Source organism: Callorhinus ursinus, unplaced genomic scaffold (genome assembly GCF_003265705.2).
Source record: "Callorhinus ursinus isolate GAN/ISIS: 27379988/994484 unplaced genomic scaffold, GSC_fseal_2.0 scaffold12, whole genome shotgun sequence".
NCBI classification, from domain to species: Eukaryota; Metazoa; Chordata; class Mammalia; order Carnivora; family Otariidae; genus Callorhinus; species Callorhinus ursinus.
Genome location: NW_027397074.1, coordinates 15350392 through 15368514, shown reverse-complemented (window position 1 = coordinate 15368514; position 18123 = coordinate 15350392). Strand labels below are relative to the sequence as shown.

General features: G+C 37.8%; 1 protein-coding gene across 2 annotated transcripts in view; it reads right to left on the bottom strand.

Moving 5' to 3' along the window:
• Positions 1-1754: 1754 nt before the first annotated feature.
• The window catches only part of CROT (carnitine O-octanoyltransferase), a 48333-nt gene continuing 31964 nt past the window's right edge, over positions 1755-18123 (bottom strand). For both annotated transcript variants that reach the window (XM_073898737.1, XM_073898738.1), the window contains exons 14-18: positions 9605-9728; positions 8347-8425; positions 8167-8260; positions 7930-8049; positions 1755-2892 (exon numbers count right to left, since the gene is read on the bottom strand). In XM_073898737.1, the coding sequence (XP_073754838.1) occupies positions 2772-2892; positions 7930-8049; positions 8167-8260; positions 8347-8425; positions 9605-9728 (538 nt within the window). In that variant the 3' untranslated portion in view covers positions 1755-2771. The remainder of the gene's footprint in view (positions 2893-7929; positions 8050-8166; positions 8261-8346; positions 8426-9604; positions 9729-18123) is intronic.

The window sequence follows — 18123 nt, the reverse complement described above, 5'->3', positions numbered from 1 at the left end:
TTCTGACTTAAACTAGAAATCTTTTACAAATCATAAAATACAGGTATATCTTATTCCATATCAATTTAGAACATCCCATTTGGTGTTATGATAGCATCTGAAATTTAAGAGTAAAAAGTGGTAACCTGTCTTGATGAGGTATAAAAACAGCAGCCTAGCTCTTGAGTTACCAGAAACATATAGAGAAAGCAAAGTTCAGATATAGAAACTCGTAGAACTTACAGAAATCACAGATCCAGGGAAACTTCTTATGGTCCTGAACAGTTGGGTAGATGACAGGATGGCTGGGGAATAATTTTCACAAGAACAAACGAAAAATATTTTGTTCCAATGCCTACTCTCTCCCTTGCTGACTTTCCAAATTATTCTTTTGGGAATGGAGGGTTTTTTTTTTTTTTTGAAATAAATGTATTCCCCAGCTTTATCATCAAAGTCCAAGAGAAATGAGATAGCCCTTAGGCTAACTTTACAGACACACATCTGTTCCATAAAGCAAAAAGAGAAAAAAAAAAAAAACCAACCAACCACATACCACTGAATATCTCTGAAAATTTTAACTCAATAAAAATTTCAATTATCGCAACTGCAATTTGAAACACTGGCAAAAACAATGAAATGCTGAGGTTCTATAGCATCTCCATTGCTTTTTATCACTAATTTGCCCATAATATGCGTAGACAGAGCACACACGCACACACAACATAAATCCAGGCCACCTTTAGAAGCTAACCACACACTCTTTTTCCTTACGTTTCCATTTGTTTTCTTTATAATTAATTCGCTGAAGCAGTGAATTAATTGGCACTATCTCAGGTTCTTAAGGTCAGTAAATTACCCAAACTAGTAAGTTCCTCTATCTGTAACAAACCACATCTTACCAAAGACGCTTTCAAATGAAACCATGTGTATAGTGGACTAAATTTCATATTAACCAAGAGAAGAATGGGACAAGGGGTACATTACCTCAGGGACTCAAAAGCCTCTGGAACTAACTCTACAGGTTTGGGTAGAGGCCCAGAAATCTTTTTGTAAAAAGCATTCCAGGTGATTTTTAACTTCAGGCAGTTTAGGGAAACATGTTAGAGTATCACAGAAGAGGTTTCTTGGCAGGAAGTGAACACTTTCTAAAATACCCGTCTTTAGACATTATTTAAAAACCACAACCGAATGATTCTAAAAGCCATCGCAGTGTAGTATATAAAATTGTACTAGTGAGGAAAAAGGTCCACAGTATAGAATGGGAAGAAGAAATCTGTTAGGGATATATCAAGTGCCACAGAAGCCAACTCAATGTTTTCACAAACAATAAACCAGTCTTACCAAATTCAGAAGATAGGAAAATTTAAAGGATGTAAACAACCAGTAACTACACTGTAATCTTGATATAAAACATTGCTACAAAAACGGCCCCCAGTAAATGCCGTTATATATTTTATAAAATATTTATTTTATTAAAATAAAAAAAATATATATTTTATAAAAGTCCATTTATAAAATGACTTTGCTGTTTTCTCATATCAAGAGATGACACTTCCCCCCCCCCCCACTCCTTGAATCTAGACTGCTGTTACAACTTTTCACCACTAAAATGCAAAGTAAGTAATATCCTGTGACTTCACAGCCTAGGCCTCAAGAGGCCTTGCAGATGCTACCTTTCTCTCTTAGAACACTCCCACTGCCAAGTACCTAAGGCAAGGCTAGAACACTGAATAATCAGACTACATGGACAGAGTCCCAGGTACCAAGTCCTCAGGCTGCAGGGGAGGCATCTTCAACTTTACAGCCTCGGTCCAGCACCCTGATGAATGCAGCTGCATAAACAAACTCCAGCAAGACCAGAACTATCCAACTGGGCACAATCAACTGATACAATCATGAGAAATAATAAATTGATTTAAGACAGTAAGTTTTGGGTGTTTTTTTTATACAGGGTAATACACAACTTAGACCAGAAAGCATAAGGTCAAACAGGAGTAGATTAGTTATCCAAACACGAAATAAGAAGCTACATGACTGAGAACTTTATTTTCTATTTTGAACAGCAGGAAAAAAACCTGTAAAATCCTGAGAATTTGATTCAGCAATCTTCAAGTCACTAACTTTAATTTTAAAAATAAGTGCTTTAATTTTACATTCACAAAACTAAGTTCAATATACTATAATGAATTTTGTTAGGGTTTTTCTGTGTGTGCTTCAGAGTATAAACCTCCCTCTAATTCTTCTGTCCAAGAGAAGCTCTACTTTTGATGACCATTAAATTGTAGTGGTCTTTGCCATCAAACACAGTAGGTTTGTATCCCTGTGGTGAATGTGGAAGGCAAGGATTTCAGGGAAGTTAACATCTTATCATGTATTCCATACCCTTTGGCAACTAGGAAATGTTAAAGTGCTTGACAGACCCTACACAATGATGTTCAGAGAGAGGATTTATAACCTATATAGGTAACCAACAAAAATACTTCTAAGTTAGAGTAAGACTTGCATTATTAAAATTTGTACATTTGCATTGTTGAGGCTTATCTTCAACTTTTGCATAGTTCTATATTTCATTATACCAATTTCCACTGCTACTACAAAAGAGGAAGCTTAAAAATCCTATTTTTATCTTCCTATGTGAGAATAAATTTAGAGCATGATTCTACTAATTTACTAATTACTACTAACCTACTAATTACAAGTTTCCTTAAAATATTCCTTCATATCTCACATCATCAACCCACTCTCCACACCCAGTTTAATATTTTTATAAATGCTAAATAAATGATTAGTCTCTAAAGATGAGCAGTATTCATCAGCTGCATCATATCATTGAAAGCCTGAAACACCAGCAGAACTAGCTTTTCCGCATCAGTCTCTGGACATGATTTCCAGGCTGAACAGGCCACAACAAACCTGTGAAGCACAAATAAAAATGAGTAACTACTATGCAAAAATCACAACACAAAGAGGCTCCAAATGGTGGTGATGAATACAGCCATGACCTTTACTCCATCTAGCTATTCACATATCAAGTGTGAATTCTTGCTTACATCAGGTAAATGTAACTGGACACAACTGAAGGTAAAACCATATGTATACATAATGCTAGCAATACCTAATCTGTGTGACTGGAGACTAAGGACAACAGGAACAAAAAATTAGCCAGAGCTCAAGAGTGCTTTGGAGTAAGGTCTTCCTCTGTTCAACCAACTCACCCACCTCTTCCTAAAAACAAGAACAAAAAAACCTTCCTAACATTCCATAATGTAATGAGTTTGAGAGTGAATTCATGCCACTGTTTGCACTGAAACTTGAACTATCTGGGGAGGGTATGTGCTATGGTGAATACTGTGAATTGTGTAAGACTGTTGAATCACAGACCTGTACCTCTGAAACAAATAGTACATTATATGTTTAAAAAAAAAAGAAGATAGCAGGAAGCAAAGAATGAAGGGGGAAATCAGAGAAGGAGATGAACTATGAGAGACTATGGACTCTGAGAAACAAACTGAGGGTTCTAGAGAGGAGGGGGGTGGGGATATGGGTTAGCCTGGTGTTGAGTATTAAAGGGGGCACATACTGCATGGAGCACTGGGTGTTATATTCAAACAATGAATCACTGAACACTCCATCAAAATCTAATGATGTGGGGGGCGGAGCAAGATGGCGGAGGAGTAGGAGACCTGGATTTTGTCTGGTCTCAGGAATTCAGCTGAATAGGGATCAAACCATTCTGAACACCTACGAACTCAACAGGAGATCAAAGAAAAGAATAGCAGCAACTCTCTGAACAGAAGAGTAACCACTTTCTGGAAGCAGGGACCCAACAAGAGGCAGATCCGGGGAGAGCCCCCTTTTTCCCCGGGAGGAGCGGCGCGGGAGCGCACCGCAGGGATCTGCTGGGTTTGGAGACTCCACACGGGGTCGGGTGCCAGAGATAGAAACGCTCGGTCACAGGCCGGGTGAGCATGGAGTGCGGCTGGAGACCAGGGAGACAGGAATGACTGACTGCTTTTCTTTGAGGGCACACTGAAGAGCAGTGCCCCAAGTTCTCGGCTCCTCCGGGGCGGAGATTGGGAGGCCACCATTTTCACTCTCATCCTCCAAAGCTGTACGGAAAGCTTGCAGGGAACAAAAGCTCCCGAGAGCAAACCGGAGCAGATTCCTTAGCCCGGACCGACAAGAGTGGGGCAATTCTGCCTCCGGCAAAGACATGTGGGAACCAGGGCAACAGGCCCCTCCCCCAGAAGATCAGCAAGAACAGCCAGCCAAGACCAAGTTTACCGATCAATGAGAACAGCAGAACTCCAGCGCTAGAGGAATACTGCACATAGAATTCATGGCTTTTTTACCATGATTCTTTAGTCTTTCAAAGTTAATTTTTTTTAACTTTTTTTTGAATTTTTCTTTTTCCCTTTTTCAACCAACATCTTATCAATCCCCTTTTTAAAAAAAACATTTTTATTTTTCATTTTGAGAGTCATATTCTATCCCTTCATAGTAGTTACCCTTATTTTTGGCATATATATATAAGTTGTTCCCTCTTTAAAATTATGAGATACAGTTTCTTCTAACAGATCAAAACATACCCTAAATCTCTAGTGTATGGCTTTGTTCTAGTCTCCTGCCTGATCACATTCTCACCTTTTTTCTTTTTTTTTAAATCCTCTTCTTTCTTTTTTCAAACAACTTCTTACCAACTCCTTTTATAAAATTTTTTATAATTTTCATCTTTACAGTCATATTCCATCCCTTCATCGTATCAACTCTTATTTTGTACATATACAAGTCTTTCTTTCTTTAAAATTTTGGGAGGCACTTTCTTCTAACAGACCAAAATACACCCAAAATCTAGTGTGTGGCACTGATCTATGCACCAGCCTGATCATACTTGATCATACTCTGGTTTTTTTTTTGTCTTTGTTCTGTTTTTGTTTTTGTTTGTGTTTTTCTTTTTCTTTTTCTCTTTTTTCTTTCTTTCCCTTTCTTTTCCCCTGGTTTCAGGTCTTTTCTGATTTGTGTAGAGTATATTTTCTGGGGATGTTGTTACCCTGTTAGCATTTTGTTCTCTCATTCATCTATTCTCCTCTGGACAAAATGACAAGATGGAAAAAATCACCTCAACAAAAAGAACAAGAGGTAGTACCGTCTGCCAGGGACCTACTCAATATGGACATTAGTACAATGTCGGACCTAGAGTTCAGAATCATGATTTTAAAGATACTAGCTGGACTTGAAAAAAGCGTGGAAGTTATTAGAGAAACCCTTTCTGGAGAAATGAAAGAACTAAAATCTAACCAAGCCAAAATCAAAAAGGCTATTAATGAGGTGCAATCAAAAATGGGGGCACTAACTGCTAGGATAAATGAGGCAGAAGAATCAGCGATATAGAGGACCAAATGATGGAAAATAAAGAAGCTGAGAAAAAGAGAGAGAAACAACTACAGCATCACGAGGGCAGAATTCGAGAGATAAGCGACACCATAAGATGAAACAACATTAGAATAATTGGGATCCCAGAAGAAGAAGAAAGAGAGAGAGGGGCAGAAGGTATATTGGAGCAAATTATAACAGAGAACTTCCTAATGTGGGGAAGGAAACAGGCATCAAAATCCAGGAGGCACAGAGAACCCCTCTCAAAATCAATAAAAATAGGTCAACACCCTGACATCTAATAGTAAAACTTATGAGTCTCAGAGACAAAGAGAAAATCCTGAAAGCAGCTCGGGAGAAGAGATATGTAACTAATCTTTGACAAAGCAGGAAAGAATGTCCAATGGAAAAAAAGACAGTCTCTTCAACAAATGGTGTTGGGAAAATTGGACAGCCACATGCAGAAGAATGAAACTGGACCATTTCCTTACACCACACACAAAAACAGACTCCAAGTGGATGAAAGACCTAAACGTGAGACAGGAGTCCATCAAAATCCTAAAGGAGAACACAGGTAGCAACCTCTTCGACCTCAGCTGCAGCAACTTCTTCCTAGAAACATCGCCAAAGGCAAGGGAAGCAAGGGCTAAAAGAACTATTGGGATTTCATCAAGATAAAAAGCTTTTGCACAGCAAAAGAAACAGTCCACAAAACCAAAAGACAACCGAAAGAATGGAAGAAGATATTTGCAAACGACAGATAAAGGGCTAGTATCCAAAATCTATAAAGAACTTATCAAACTCAACACCCAAAGAATGAATGATCCAATCAAGAAATGGGCAGAAGACATGAACAGACATTTTTCCAAAGAAGACATCGAAATGGCCAATAGACACATGAAAAAGTGCTCAACGTCGCTCGGCATCAGGGAAATCCAAATCAAAACCTCCATGAGATACCACCTCACACCAGTCAGAATGGCTAAAATTAACAAGTCAGGAAACAACAGATGTTGGCTGGGATGTGGAGAAAGGGGAACCCTCCTACACTGTTGGTGGGAATGCAAGCTGGTGCAACCACTCTGGAAAACAGTATGGAGGTTGCTCAAAAAGTTGAAAATAGAGCTACCATATGATCCAGCAATTGCAGTACTGGGTATTTACCCCAAAGATACAAATGTAGGGATCGGAAGGGGTACATGCACCCCGATGTGTATAGCAGCAAGGTCCACAATAGTCAAACTGTGGAAAGAGCCAAGATGTCCATCGACAGATGAATGGATAAAGAAGATGTGGTATACACACACACACACACACACACACACACACACACAATGGAATATTATGCAGCCATCAAAAGGAATGCGATCTTGCCATTTGCAATGACGTGGATGGAACTGGAGGGTGTTATGATGAGTGAAATAAGTCAATCAGAGAAAGACATGTATCATATGACCTCACTGATATGAGGAATTCTTAATCTCAGGAAACAAACTGAGGGTTGCTGGAGTGCTGGGGCGTGGGAGGGATGGAGTGGCTGGGTGACAGACACTGGGGAGGGTATGTGCTATGGTGAGTGCTGTGAATTGTGCAAGACTGTTGAATCACAGATCTGTACCTCTGAAACAAATAATGCAATATATGTTAAGAAAAAAAAAAGGAGAAGATTGCAGGAGGGGAAGAATGAAGGGGAGTAAGTCGGAGGGGGAGACAAACCATGAGAGACGATGGACTCTGAAAAACAAACTGAGGGTTCTAGAGGGGAGGGGGTGGGGGGATAGGTTAGCCTGATGATGGGTATTAAAGAGGGCACGTTCTGCGTGGAGCACTGGGTGTTATGCACAAACAATGAATCATGGAACACTACATCAAAAACTAATGATGTAATGTATGGTGATTAACATAACAATAAAAAATTAAAGGAAAAAAACTAATGATGTAATGTATGGTGCTTAACACAACAACAACAACAAAAAAGAATACAGCACTTGAAGACAGTTCAAAAAAGAAAAAAATAGAGAAAGGGTAAGAGGAGAGAGAAGATGTTTCTAGAAAAACCAGACAGAAACTCTCTTGGGACAGGTCATGCCTTCTACCATCTCCCAAGCTCTCAAAGACCACTGAGAAGAGACGGCTGGACTATATGAATGAGGACCTCCCGAGCATTTCTACCAATTTCATATTATCTTGTTCTCCACCTACCAAGTTATAGTATTTTCTTTCTCTTTCCACAAACCTCATACAACACAAATGAAGTGCATCTAAATTGGTAAAACATTCTTTTTTTGAACATAAATTAATTTACTTAGTCTCTTATCTTGGTCACATCAGTACTATCTATGACTACACGAACCACCACATATATATAGGCCATCAAATTTTATCTGAACTTAGCATAAAACACCTCGGGTAGAACAAGTATGTTAAAATGTCTACTGGGTTCTGAGGATGATGATGGTATGTCACTGAGCAACTTTAAATGGTGTTCTGCACAAAACGCCTAAAGGACTGATTTCGTCAAGTGTCCCAAAAACAGGACAGCGAAACAAACACACATTAAATACCTAATAGCCTTACCTGTCATCTCTGATTTGGTAGAAAAATCCATAGCCATTGTGGACCATGGGAACCACCACTCCCAGGGTTCTTAAATAACCGATCAGACTTGTTGAGAGAACAAAGTTTCCACCTCCTCCACTGTGTGGCATAAAGAGAGGATATTTTACTAGGCTGACAGAAACTTACATTGCTTCTGAAGAGCTTTTAACCATCAGAAAAAAGGATTTGATAGATCAAAACACTACATTATATTACCTTTTGGAGAAAAGTGGGTCTGTAAAGAGTTCTGGAACAGGAAGACCTTCCTCTTTTGCTATGAGTAAAAGACCTAAAAGATGACGGTCAAATCCTGCAATGAAACCCCAAGTATGAAGGTATGAAAAATTTTTCAACATGACAATTTTTTTAAAGTCAGAATAATTCCAATGTAGGTACCTTTTCCAGCTGAAAAATCTTTCATCATTTTATTATGTTTTGCAAAAGCTTGTAACATCTTCTGCTGCCGCTCAAGAAGCTGAGTTAAAAATCAAGACATACTTCAGTAAACTATAAAGAAACCAAATTTAAAAAACCCTGAATTCAATGTAATTGAACATAATTTGGGTAATCTGAGAGAGAAAAGATTTCTAGAAAGATGTTAAGACACATGCTTCTAGGGCACCTAGGTGGCTCAGTCATTAAGTGTCTGCCTTTGGCTCAGGTCATGATCCCAGGGTCCTGGGATCGAGCCCCGCATTGGGCTCCCTGCTCAGCGGGAAGCCGGCTTCTCCCTCTCCCACTCCCCCTGCTTGTGTTCCCTCTCTTGCTGTGTCTCTCTCTGTCAAATAAATAAATAAAATCTTTAAAAAAAAAAAAAAGACACATGCTTCTCTATATTTTCCTTACTTCTACTGCCTTTTCTTTCCTATACTGTCCTTCATCTTGATGATTTCTTTCCAGGAAAGGAAAATAGGAACTTGTGGGTGGCAGTGAAATAATATTCATTAAGTGTCAAAACAGAAGCAACTAGGATTTCAAAACTAACACAGAGCTGTTCAAAAATGATAATGAAACAGTTCTATGATATTAAAATAAATGAACCTATGTATAACTGTGTCTATCAAAACTAAAGAATATGACACCAAAACAGCAGTGGGAAGGAACTACCCTGTTTAAATGGTTTAAAAAAAAAAAGGACAGGGGCACCTGGCTGGCTTGGTTGGTAAGGGATGCAACTTCTGATCCCAGGGTTGTGAGTTTGAGCCCCACACTGGGTACAGAGACTGCTTTAAAAAAGTATAAAACAAAACACAACTGTTCTGGTTCTAAATACATGAAAACAAGAATCTGTGATCTCAAAAACTTTCAACCATATCAAGAAAAACTTCCTCTGAAGGCACTTTGGGACAGTCTGCACTTTACTGGTATTATTCTAAAGGTAGATCAATAATAGTAAAATATTCATGGTATTAAAGATACTTTGCCTAGAAAGTGACACAAATGGGCTTCTTCTCATGTCTTTCCTGTTTCATATTCTTTCCAAGTATACACTTCACTGGTAAATGAATGAATGCTTTGAAAACTCGAGGGACAAATATCTGCAAGTATTTTACTGATCCAGGGGAACTGAAGCAGAGAAGTTAGTTATTCAAGGACTAAGGTTCCTTTAAACAAGTAAATAATTACTGTGCATTTTTTTCCTTTCAATACTCACACCAGTAGACGGATCCTGCATGGACTGGCACCACCCAAGAGCTTCTACTGTACACGTGCGCATAGTCTCTGTTCGGCCATGGTAGAAATACCTTGTTGTAGCAGTCTCATAGCAGCTGCCAGGGCTACAAGAAAAAAAAAATAAATAAAAGAACATGTCATAAGAAAGAAAATCCTCAGGGCGCCTGGGTGGCTCAGTTGGTTAAGCGACTGCCTTCGGCTCGGGTCGTGATCCTGGAGTCCCGGGATCGAGTCCCGCATCGGGTTCCCTGCTGAGCAGGGAGTCTGCTTCTCGCTCTGACCCTCTTCCCTCTCGTGCTCTCTGTCTCTCATTCTCTCTCTCTCAAATAAACAAAATCTTAAAAAAAAAAAAAAGAAAGAAAATGCTCAAATATTATTACAAAGAAAGTTTACCTAATAAAGCCGGCTTTTGGTCAGAGACTAAGTTCTACCCTACAGACCACTGTTTAGACATTCAATAACAAAGAGACTACTTTCAGTAATTCAAGAGTAAAAAAGTACTCTATCCACAGGGCCTGGTACAATATGGGCTGTTTCAAAAGCCTGGCTGTGGTCAGGTTCTGTAGGGCGGTGTGTCTGTGGTAGGTGGCCTCCAAGATGCACCCCCAGTGATCCTTGCCTCCTGGTAGTAATACTCTGTGTAACTCCTCAGTTTGAGTATGAGATGGACCTTGTGATTTGCTTCTAATGAAAAGAACAGGACAAAAGTGATAGGATATCATTTCTGAAATTAGGTTACAAAGAGAGATCTTACTTGGTCTCACTTCCTCAGCATGAGGAAAGCCAGCTGCCATGCTGGAAGGTGCCCTACAGAGAGGCCAGGATGGTGAGAAACTGAGGGAGGCCTCTGGAAAATAACCTGAAGGGAACTGATCTCTTCTAGTAATCACAGGTGAGCTTGGAAGCAGATCCCCGCTGAGGAGCACCTTCAAATGAGAAAAAGAGCTGAATGACACTCTAACTACGACTTCAGGAGACCTGAAGTCAGGGGCACCCAGCTAGCCTGCACCTGGGTTCCTGTGAGACAGAAAATAGGAAATAACGTCTATTGTTTTCTGCCACTAAGTTTGTGGTAAGTGTTCCGCACTTACAGTAGATGACACAGAGTCCTTGGCCTTTAGTTCCTTCACATACTACATGAATGATGGCAGAATTAAGGAAAAGCATTCTCTACGAAGTTCCCCAGAGTGCTGACTGCATTAAAGAACAATGTACACAATTTTAGATATAGAGCTCTCTTACTTAACATTCTTATTCTTGGTGGTTGGCATTCAGAGTTAAAGAGATCAAATGGATGAGAGGAAAAGATGCGAACATGGGCAGTAAGATGGCTCAAACAGAATTACTAAGCCTCTTCTGCCCAGTGTGTCTATATGGCTGTCTCCCTGAGCTGAAATAGTATCCTTTTAAAGTATGAAGGAGAAAGTGTAAATAAAAACTTAACACTAAAATTCTTTAAAAAAAAACATTAAAAATAAAAGCCGTAAATAAAAATATCACTGCTCTGTAACCTCTAATAAAGAAATATATCTTGGTTAGGATCACCAATGCTTACTAAAACCATTAGGTAAAAAACTCAGGGAGGAAACTTTGTAATGGACATTGGCTAACAAATCCACTCTTAATCTCAACAGGATGAAACAGAAAACAAATGACATTAATTATTTGACTTACTGCTGAAAAAAAATAATAAAAATAACTGGTTCTTACTCTCAAGTCTCTAGATCTAACTCTGAGCTTATAGGAAACATGGGAGACAGAGCAACATGTTTAATAGTTATTTTTATTTGACTTAGAAGGCAAATGCATAAAACAATAATATAAACTTTATCAGTGGGCCATGTATAAAGATGTAATCTGTGGCAAAATAAAGAGGGTACAGAGATGTACAGAAGCAGAGTTTTGTATACTACTAAGCTATTATTATTCAAATGAGGTTGTTATAAATATAAAATATGAATTGTATTCTCCAAGGTAATCATGAATAAAATAGATAAAAAATGTGAAGAAAAAGAAGGAACTCAAAATAGTACATTATTAAAAAAATCAAGCAAATTAAAAAAAAAAGAAGGTGGAAGAATTTAGAAACAAAAACCAAATAAGACCTACAAGAAAACATAGGTAGGTGGCACAATTAAGTATCTCTTTATCACTAATTATTTTAAATGTAAATAGATTAAACTATTCAATCAAAGGCAGAGATTGACAGGATGGATTAAAAAACCCATAATCTATGTTTGTGCTATCTACAAGAGATTCACTATAGATACAAAGACATTAAGAGGTTTAAAGTAAAAGGACGAAAAAAGATACTCCATAAAAATAGTAAGTACAAGAGTTGGAGTGGCTATGTTATCAGACAAAATAGACTTTAAGTCAATAGGATTAAGAGGCTAACAGAACATTACATATTAATAAAAGGCTTAATTCATCAAGAAGATGTAACAATTATAAAAATATATGCACCTAAAAAGAGCCCTAAAACACATGATGGAAGTACTGGCAGAATTAAAGAGACAACCAGACAGCACTCCAATGGCAGTTGGAGACTTTAGTATCCAACTTTCAAGAATGGAGATAGCCCGGGGAGCCTGGGTGGCTCAGTCGGTTAAGCGTCTGCCTTTGGCTCAGGTCATGATCCCAGGATCCTGGGATCGAGCCCCTAATTGGGCTCCCTGCTCTGCGGGGAGCCTGCTTCTCCCTCTCCCACTCCCCCTGTTTGTGTTCCCTCTCTCACTGTGTCTCTCTGTGTCAAATAAATAAATTTAAAAAATAATAATAACAGATATAGCCCATGTAGACAGGGGATCAATAAAGAAACAGAGCACTTGAACAACAGTATAAATAACCAGACCTAACAGATATATAAAGAACATGCCACTTCATAAAAGAATACAAATTCTTCTCAGGTGCACATGGAACACTTTCCAGGAAAGACCACTGAGTAGGCCACAAAACAAGTCTCAATAAATTTAAAAATACTGAAATCATACAAAGTATCTTCTTCAATGGAATGAAGCCAGAAATCAGTAACAGAAGAACAACTGGAAGATTCACAAATATGAAGACATCCAACAACACACGAACAACCAATTGGTCAAGGGAGAAATCACAAGGGAAATTAGAAAATGCCCTGAGATGAATGAAAATGAAAACGCAACCTATCAAACCTTATAGGATGAAAAGTGTTCAAAGGAAGTTTATAGCTGTAAATACCCTCATTAGAAAAAAAAAATCACAAATCAATAGACTAAGTGCACACCTTAAGGAACTGGAAAAAAGGAGAGCAAAGTAGACCCAAAGCTAGCAAAAGGAAGAAAATAATTAAGACTAGAGATAACCAAAATATAGAAATTAAAAGTTAACTAAACTTGGTTCTTTGACAAGATCAACAAAACTGACATTTAGCTACAATGATTAAGAAAAAAAAGGGGGTAAAACTCCAATTACTAAAATTAGTTATGAAAGAAAGGGCATTACCGCCTTTACAGAAATAAAAAGGGTACGAGAATACTATGAACAACCATATACCAATAAACTGGATAATCTAGATGAAATAGACATATTCTGACAAAACACACCAACTACCGATTCTGACTCAAGAAAGAACAGAAATCTGACTGGACTTACTGTAAGGAAGGAAATGAAAATGTAATAAAAAACCTCCCAACAAACAAAAGTCCTGGACCACATGACTTCATTGATGAATTCTTTTTTTTTTTAAAGATTTTATTTATTTATTTGAGACAGAGAGAATGAGAGAGAGAGAGAGAGCACATGAGAGGGGGGAGGGTCAGAGAGAGAAGCAGACTCCCTGCCGAGCAGGGAGCCCGATGCGGGACTCAATCCGGGGACTCCAGGATCATGACCTGAGCCGAAGGCAGTTGCTTAACCAACTGAGCCACCCAGGCACCCCTCATTGATGAATTCTAAGACTCAAAAAATTAACACCAATCCTTTTCAAATTCCTCCAAAAAACTGAAAAGGACGGAACATTTCCTAACTCATAGTGAGGCCAGCATTACCCTGATACCAAAAACAAAGACACACATTTTTCCAAAGAAGACATACAGATGGCCAACAGACACATGAAAAGATGCTCATCACTCATCATCATGAGGATGTGGAGAAGGGGAACCCTCTTGCAGTGTTGGTGGGAATGCAAACTGGTGCAACCACTCTGGAAAACAGTATCGAGGTGCTCAAAAGTTAAAAATAGAACTACCCTACCATCCAGCAATCACACAACTGGGTATTTATCCAAAGGACACAAACACAGTGATTTGAAGGGGCACATACACCCCAATGTTTACAACAGCATTATCTACAAAAGCCAAATGATGGAAACAGACCAAATGTCCATTGGCTGATGAATGGATAAAGAAGATATGGTATGTACAGATTACTCAGCCATAAAAAAGAATGAAATCTTGCCATCTGCAACAACCTGGATGAAGCTAGAGAGTATTAGGCTAAATCAGTCAGAGAAAGACAAATACCATATGACTTCACTCATATGTAGAATTTAAGAAACAAAACAAACAAGCAAAGGGTTGGGGGTGGGAGGGGAGAAGGAGACAAACCAAGAAACAGATTCTAACTATAGAGAACAAACTGATGGTTACCAGAAGGTAAGTACCTGGGGGATGGGTCAAATAGGTGATGGAGATTAAGGAGTGTACTTGCTGTGATGAGCACCAGGTGTTGTGTGGAAGTGCTGAATCACTAAATTGATTCCAAAACTAATACCACACTGTGTTAACTAACTGGAATTTAAATAAAAGCTTTAAAAAATAGACATTATAAGAAGACACAATAGACCAATATCCCTTTATAAATAAAGACACAAAAATCTTCCAATTACTAACAAACCAAATTCAGCAGGATATTAAAAGGACAATACACCACGCCCAAAGGGGATATATCCTAGGAATGCAAGGGTAGTTCAACAAATGAAAATCAATGTAACACTCCTTGACAAAGGAAAGCATTTGATAAAATCCAACACTCCCCCATAATAAAAACACTCAATATACTAAGTATAGAAATAATCTTCCTCAACATGATAAAGGATATTTATGAAAAACTCACAGCTAACATCATACTCAATTGTAAAAGACTAAAAACTTTCCACCTAAAGTAAGTAATATGACAAGAATAATTCAGCGTACTATTGGGTGTTCAAGCCAAAAGAAATAAAGGGCATCCAAATTGGAAAGAAAAAAGCAAAACTATCTCTATCGACAGATGATTTGATCTCAAGTCTACAAAACACTATTAGAATAAACAAATTCAACAAAGCTTAAAGACACAAAACCAACATACAAAAATCAGCTGCATTTCCATACACTAGCAATGAATGACCTGAAAAGAAAATTAAGAAAACAATTCCATTTACAATAGCATAAAAAAGAATAAAATTCTCAAGCTTAAACTTAACCAAAGAAGCAAAAACACTATACACTGGAAACTACAAAACACTGCTTAAAGAAATTTTAAAAAACATAAATGGAACAGGGCTCTGTGTTCTTGGATTGGAGACTATCTATCATTAAGGTGACAATGTTACCCAAAGCAGTCTAGAGATTCAAAACCCCAACATTTCTGCAAAAATGGAAAAACTCATCCTAAAATTCATATGAAATTTCAAAAATAGCCAAAACAATCTTAAAAAGAACAACACAGGTGAAGGACACACACTTTTGGATTTCAAAACTTACTACAAAGCTACAATAATCAAAATAGTATGGTACTGACAGAAGAAGAGACATATAGACCAATGAATAGAATTGAAAGCCCAGAAATAAATCTTTACATCTCTAATCAACTGATTTTAAAGAACATCTAGACCATTCAAAGAACAGTCTCTTCAAAAAATAATGCCAGGAGGGTTAGCCTGGTGATGGGTATTAAAGAGGGCATGTATTGAACGGACCGCTGGGTGTTATACGCAAACAATGAATCATGGAACACTACATCAAAAACTAATGATGTAATGTATGGTGATTAACATAATAAATTTTTTTTAAAAAATGATGCCAGGATAACTGGATATCCACTAGCAAAAGAATGAAGTTGGGCCCTTACCACACACTATACACAAAAATTAATTCAAATAGTATCAAAGACAGGTGCCTGGGTGGCTTAGTCAGCTAAATGTTCGACTCCTGATTTTGGCTCAGCTCATGATCTCAGAGTCATGAGATCAAGCCCCGCATTGGGCTCCATGCTAGGCATGGAGTCTGCTTAAGATTCTCTCTCTTCCACTCCCTCTGCTCCTCCACCTCCCCCACTGCTTGCACTCTCGCTCTCTCTCTAAAAGAGAGAGAAAAAAAACACACCAAAGATATAAAGTAAGAGCTAAAACTATAAACCTCCTAGAAGATAATATAAGGGTAAAACTTCATGACACTGGGGGGGGGGTGCTTGGGTGGCTCAGTCAGTTAAGCCTTCAGCTCAGGTCATGATCTCAGGGTCCTGGGATTGAGCCCCGCATCAGGCTACCCACTCAGCAGGGAGCTTGCTTCTCCCTCTCCCTCTGCCACTCCCCCTGCTTGTGCTTTCCCAATCTCTCTGTCAAATAAATAAAATCTTAAAAAAAATAAAAATAAAACTTCATGACATTGGATTTAGCAATGATTTCTTGAATATGACAACAAAAGCACAGGCAACAAATGAAAGCAAAATAGATAAACTACTTCAAAATTAAAAACATTGTGCAAAGTATACCACCAAGACAGTGAAAAGAAAACCTACAGAATGGGAGAAAATACTTGCCAATCACATATCTGATAAGGGTTTCATATCGAAAATACATAAAAAACTCTTACAATTCAACAACAAAATGACAACCCAATTACCAAAAGCACAAAGAACTTTTATAGACAGTTTGCCAAAGGAGATATACAAATGGCCAATCAACATATGAAAAGATACACAACCTCAGTCAATAGGGAAATGCAAATAAAAACCACAAGGAGATATTACTTCAAAACTAATAGTTATAATTTTTTTAATGAAAAAAATTAGTGTTGGCAGGGATATGGAATAATTGGAACCTTTGTATAATGCTGGTGGGAATGTTAAATGGTATAGCCATGGTGGAAAATAGTTTGGCAGGTGCTCAAAGAGTGAAAAAAAATTATCACACAACCCAGCAATCCCACTCCTAGGTATAGACTCAAAAGAAATTAAAACAGGGACTCAGATACTTGTATGTGAATGTTTACAACAGCATTACTCACAAGAGCCAAAAGGTGGAAATAAAACAAGTGTCTATCAACAGACGAATGGGTAAAGAAAATGTGGTACATCTACATAGTGGAATATTTAGCCATAAAAAAGGATGAAGTTCTTATTCTACAATATAGATGAACCTTGGAAACATTATCCTAAGTTAAATAAATTAAAGACAAAAAGACAAATATTGCATGATCCCACCTGGAGGAAATACCTAGAACAGGCAAGTTCAGAGACAGTAAAAGTAAATTAGAGATTACCACGGGCTGAGGCAAAAGGAGGAATAAGAAATTATATATGCTTAATGGATATAGTTTCTCTATGGGGCAATGAAAAAATTTTGCAAATAGACGGTTGTGATGGTTGCACAACACTGAGAATGTAATTAGTGCTACTAGATTATATACTTAAAAATGGCTAAAATGGAAAGTTTTTTTTTACTTATATTTTACAAGAAAAAAAAGATAATCAACTGCTTAATGCAAATAGTAACAGTGTATTGTGAGGCTTACTACATATGTAGAAGTATAATATACAACAACAACAGCACAAAAAACAGGAGAAGCGTTCTGTTTTAAGGTTCTTATGTTACACTTCAAGTGGAAGATGTTACTTGACAGTAGACTCAGGTAAGTTAAAGATGTATTTTATAATCCTCAGTGCAACTACTAAAGACAAAACGAAACGAAACAAAAGAGTACACCTGACAATGGAGATAAAATGGAACAATTAAAAAACAACACTATGAGTTCAAAAGAAGATAAAAAAAAAAATCACATAGGGTAAAAAGAAAACAAAGAGCAATACGGTAGACTTAACCCCAACTTTACTGATAATTATATTAAATGCAAATGACCTAAATATCCCATTTAAAGACACGTATTCTCAGACTGGATATTTAAAAAGCAAGATCATGGAGCCTCTAATTCTGCCTAGGATGTAGAAAGTCACAACATACCATCTCTCCTATCCTAAAAATTAGTAAAGACTGGATAATCTATAAAAACATGAACCCATGAGGAAACTGAGGCTACAAGAAAACCAAGTGATTTGAATTCCAAAGAACAGTAAAACCTCTCTTAGAAGACAGCGGACACTTTAGGTGATGAAAAACAAGACTGTAAAAGTGTCACACATCAAAAATCTAATACACTGAAGATGGAAGTCCAAATTAGGACATGGTGCCACTTGGGAAAAAAGTCAGGAAAAAGACTGGGGAGTGAGGATGGAATAGCTATGCTAAAGATATACCCTTGGACT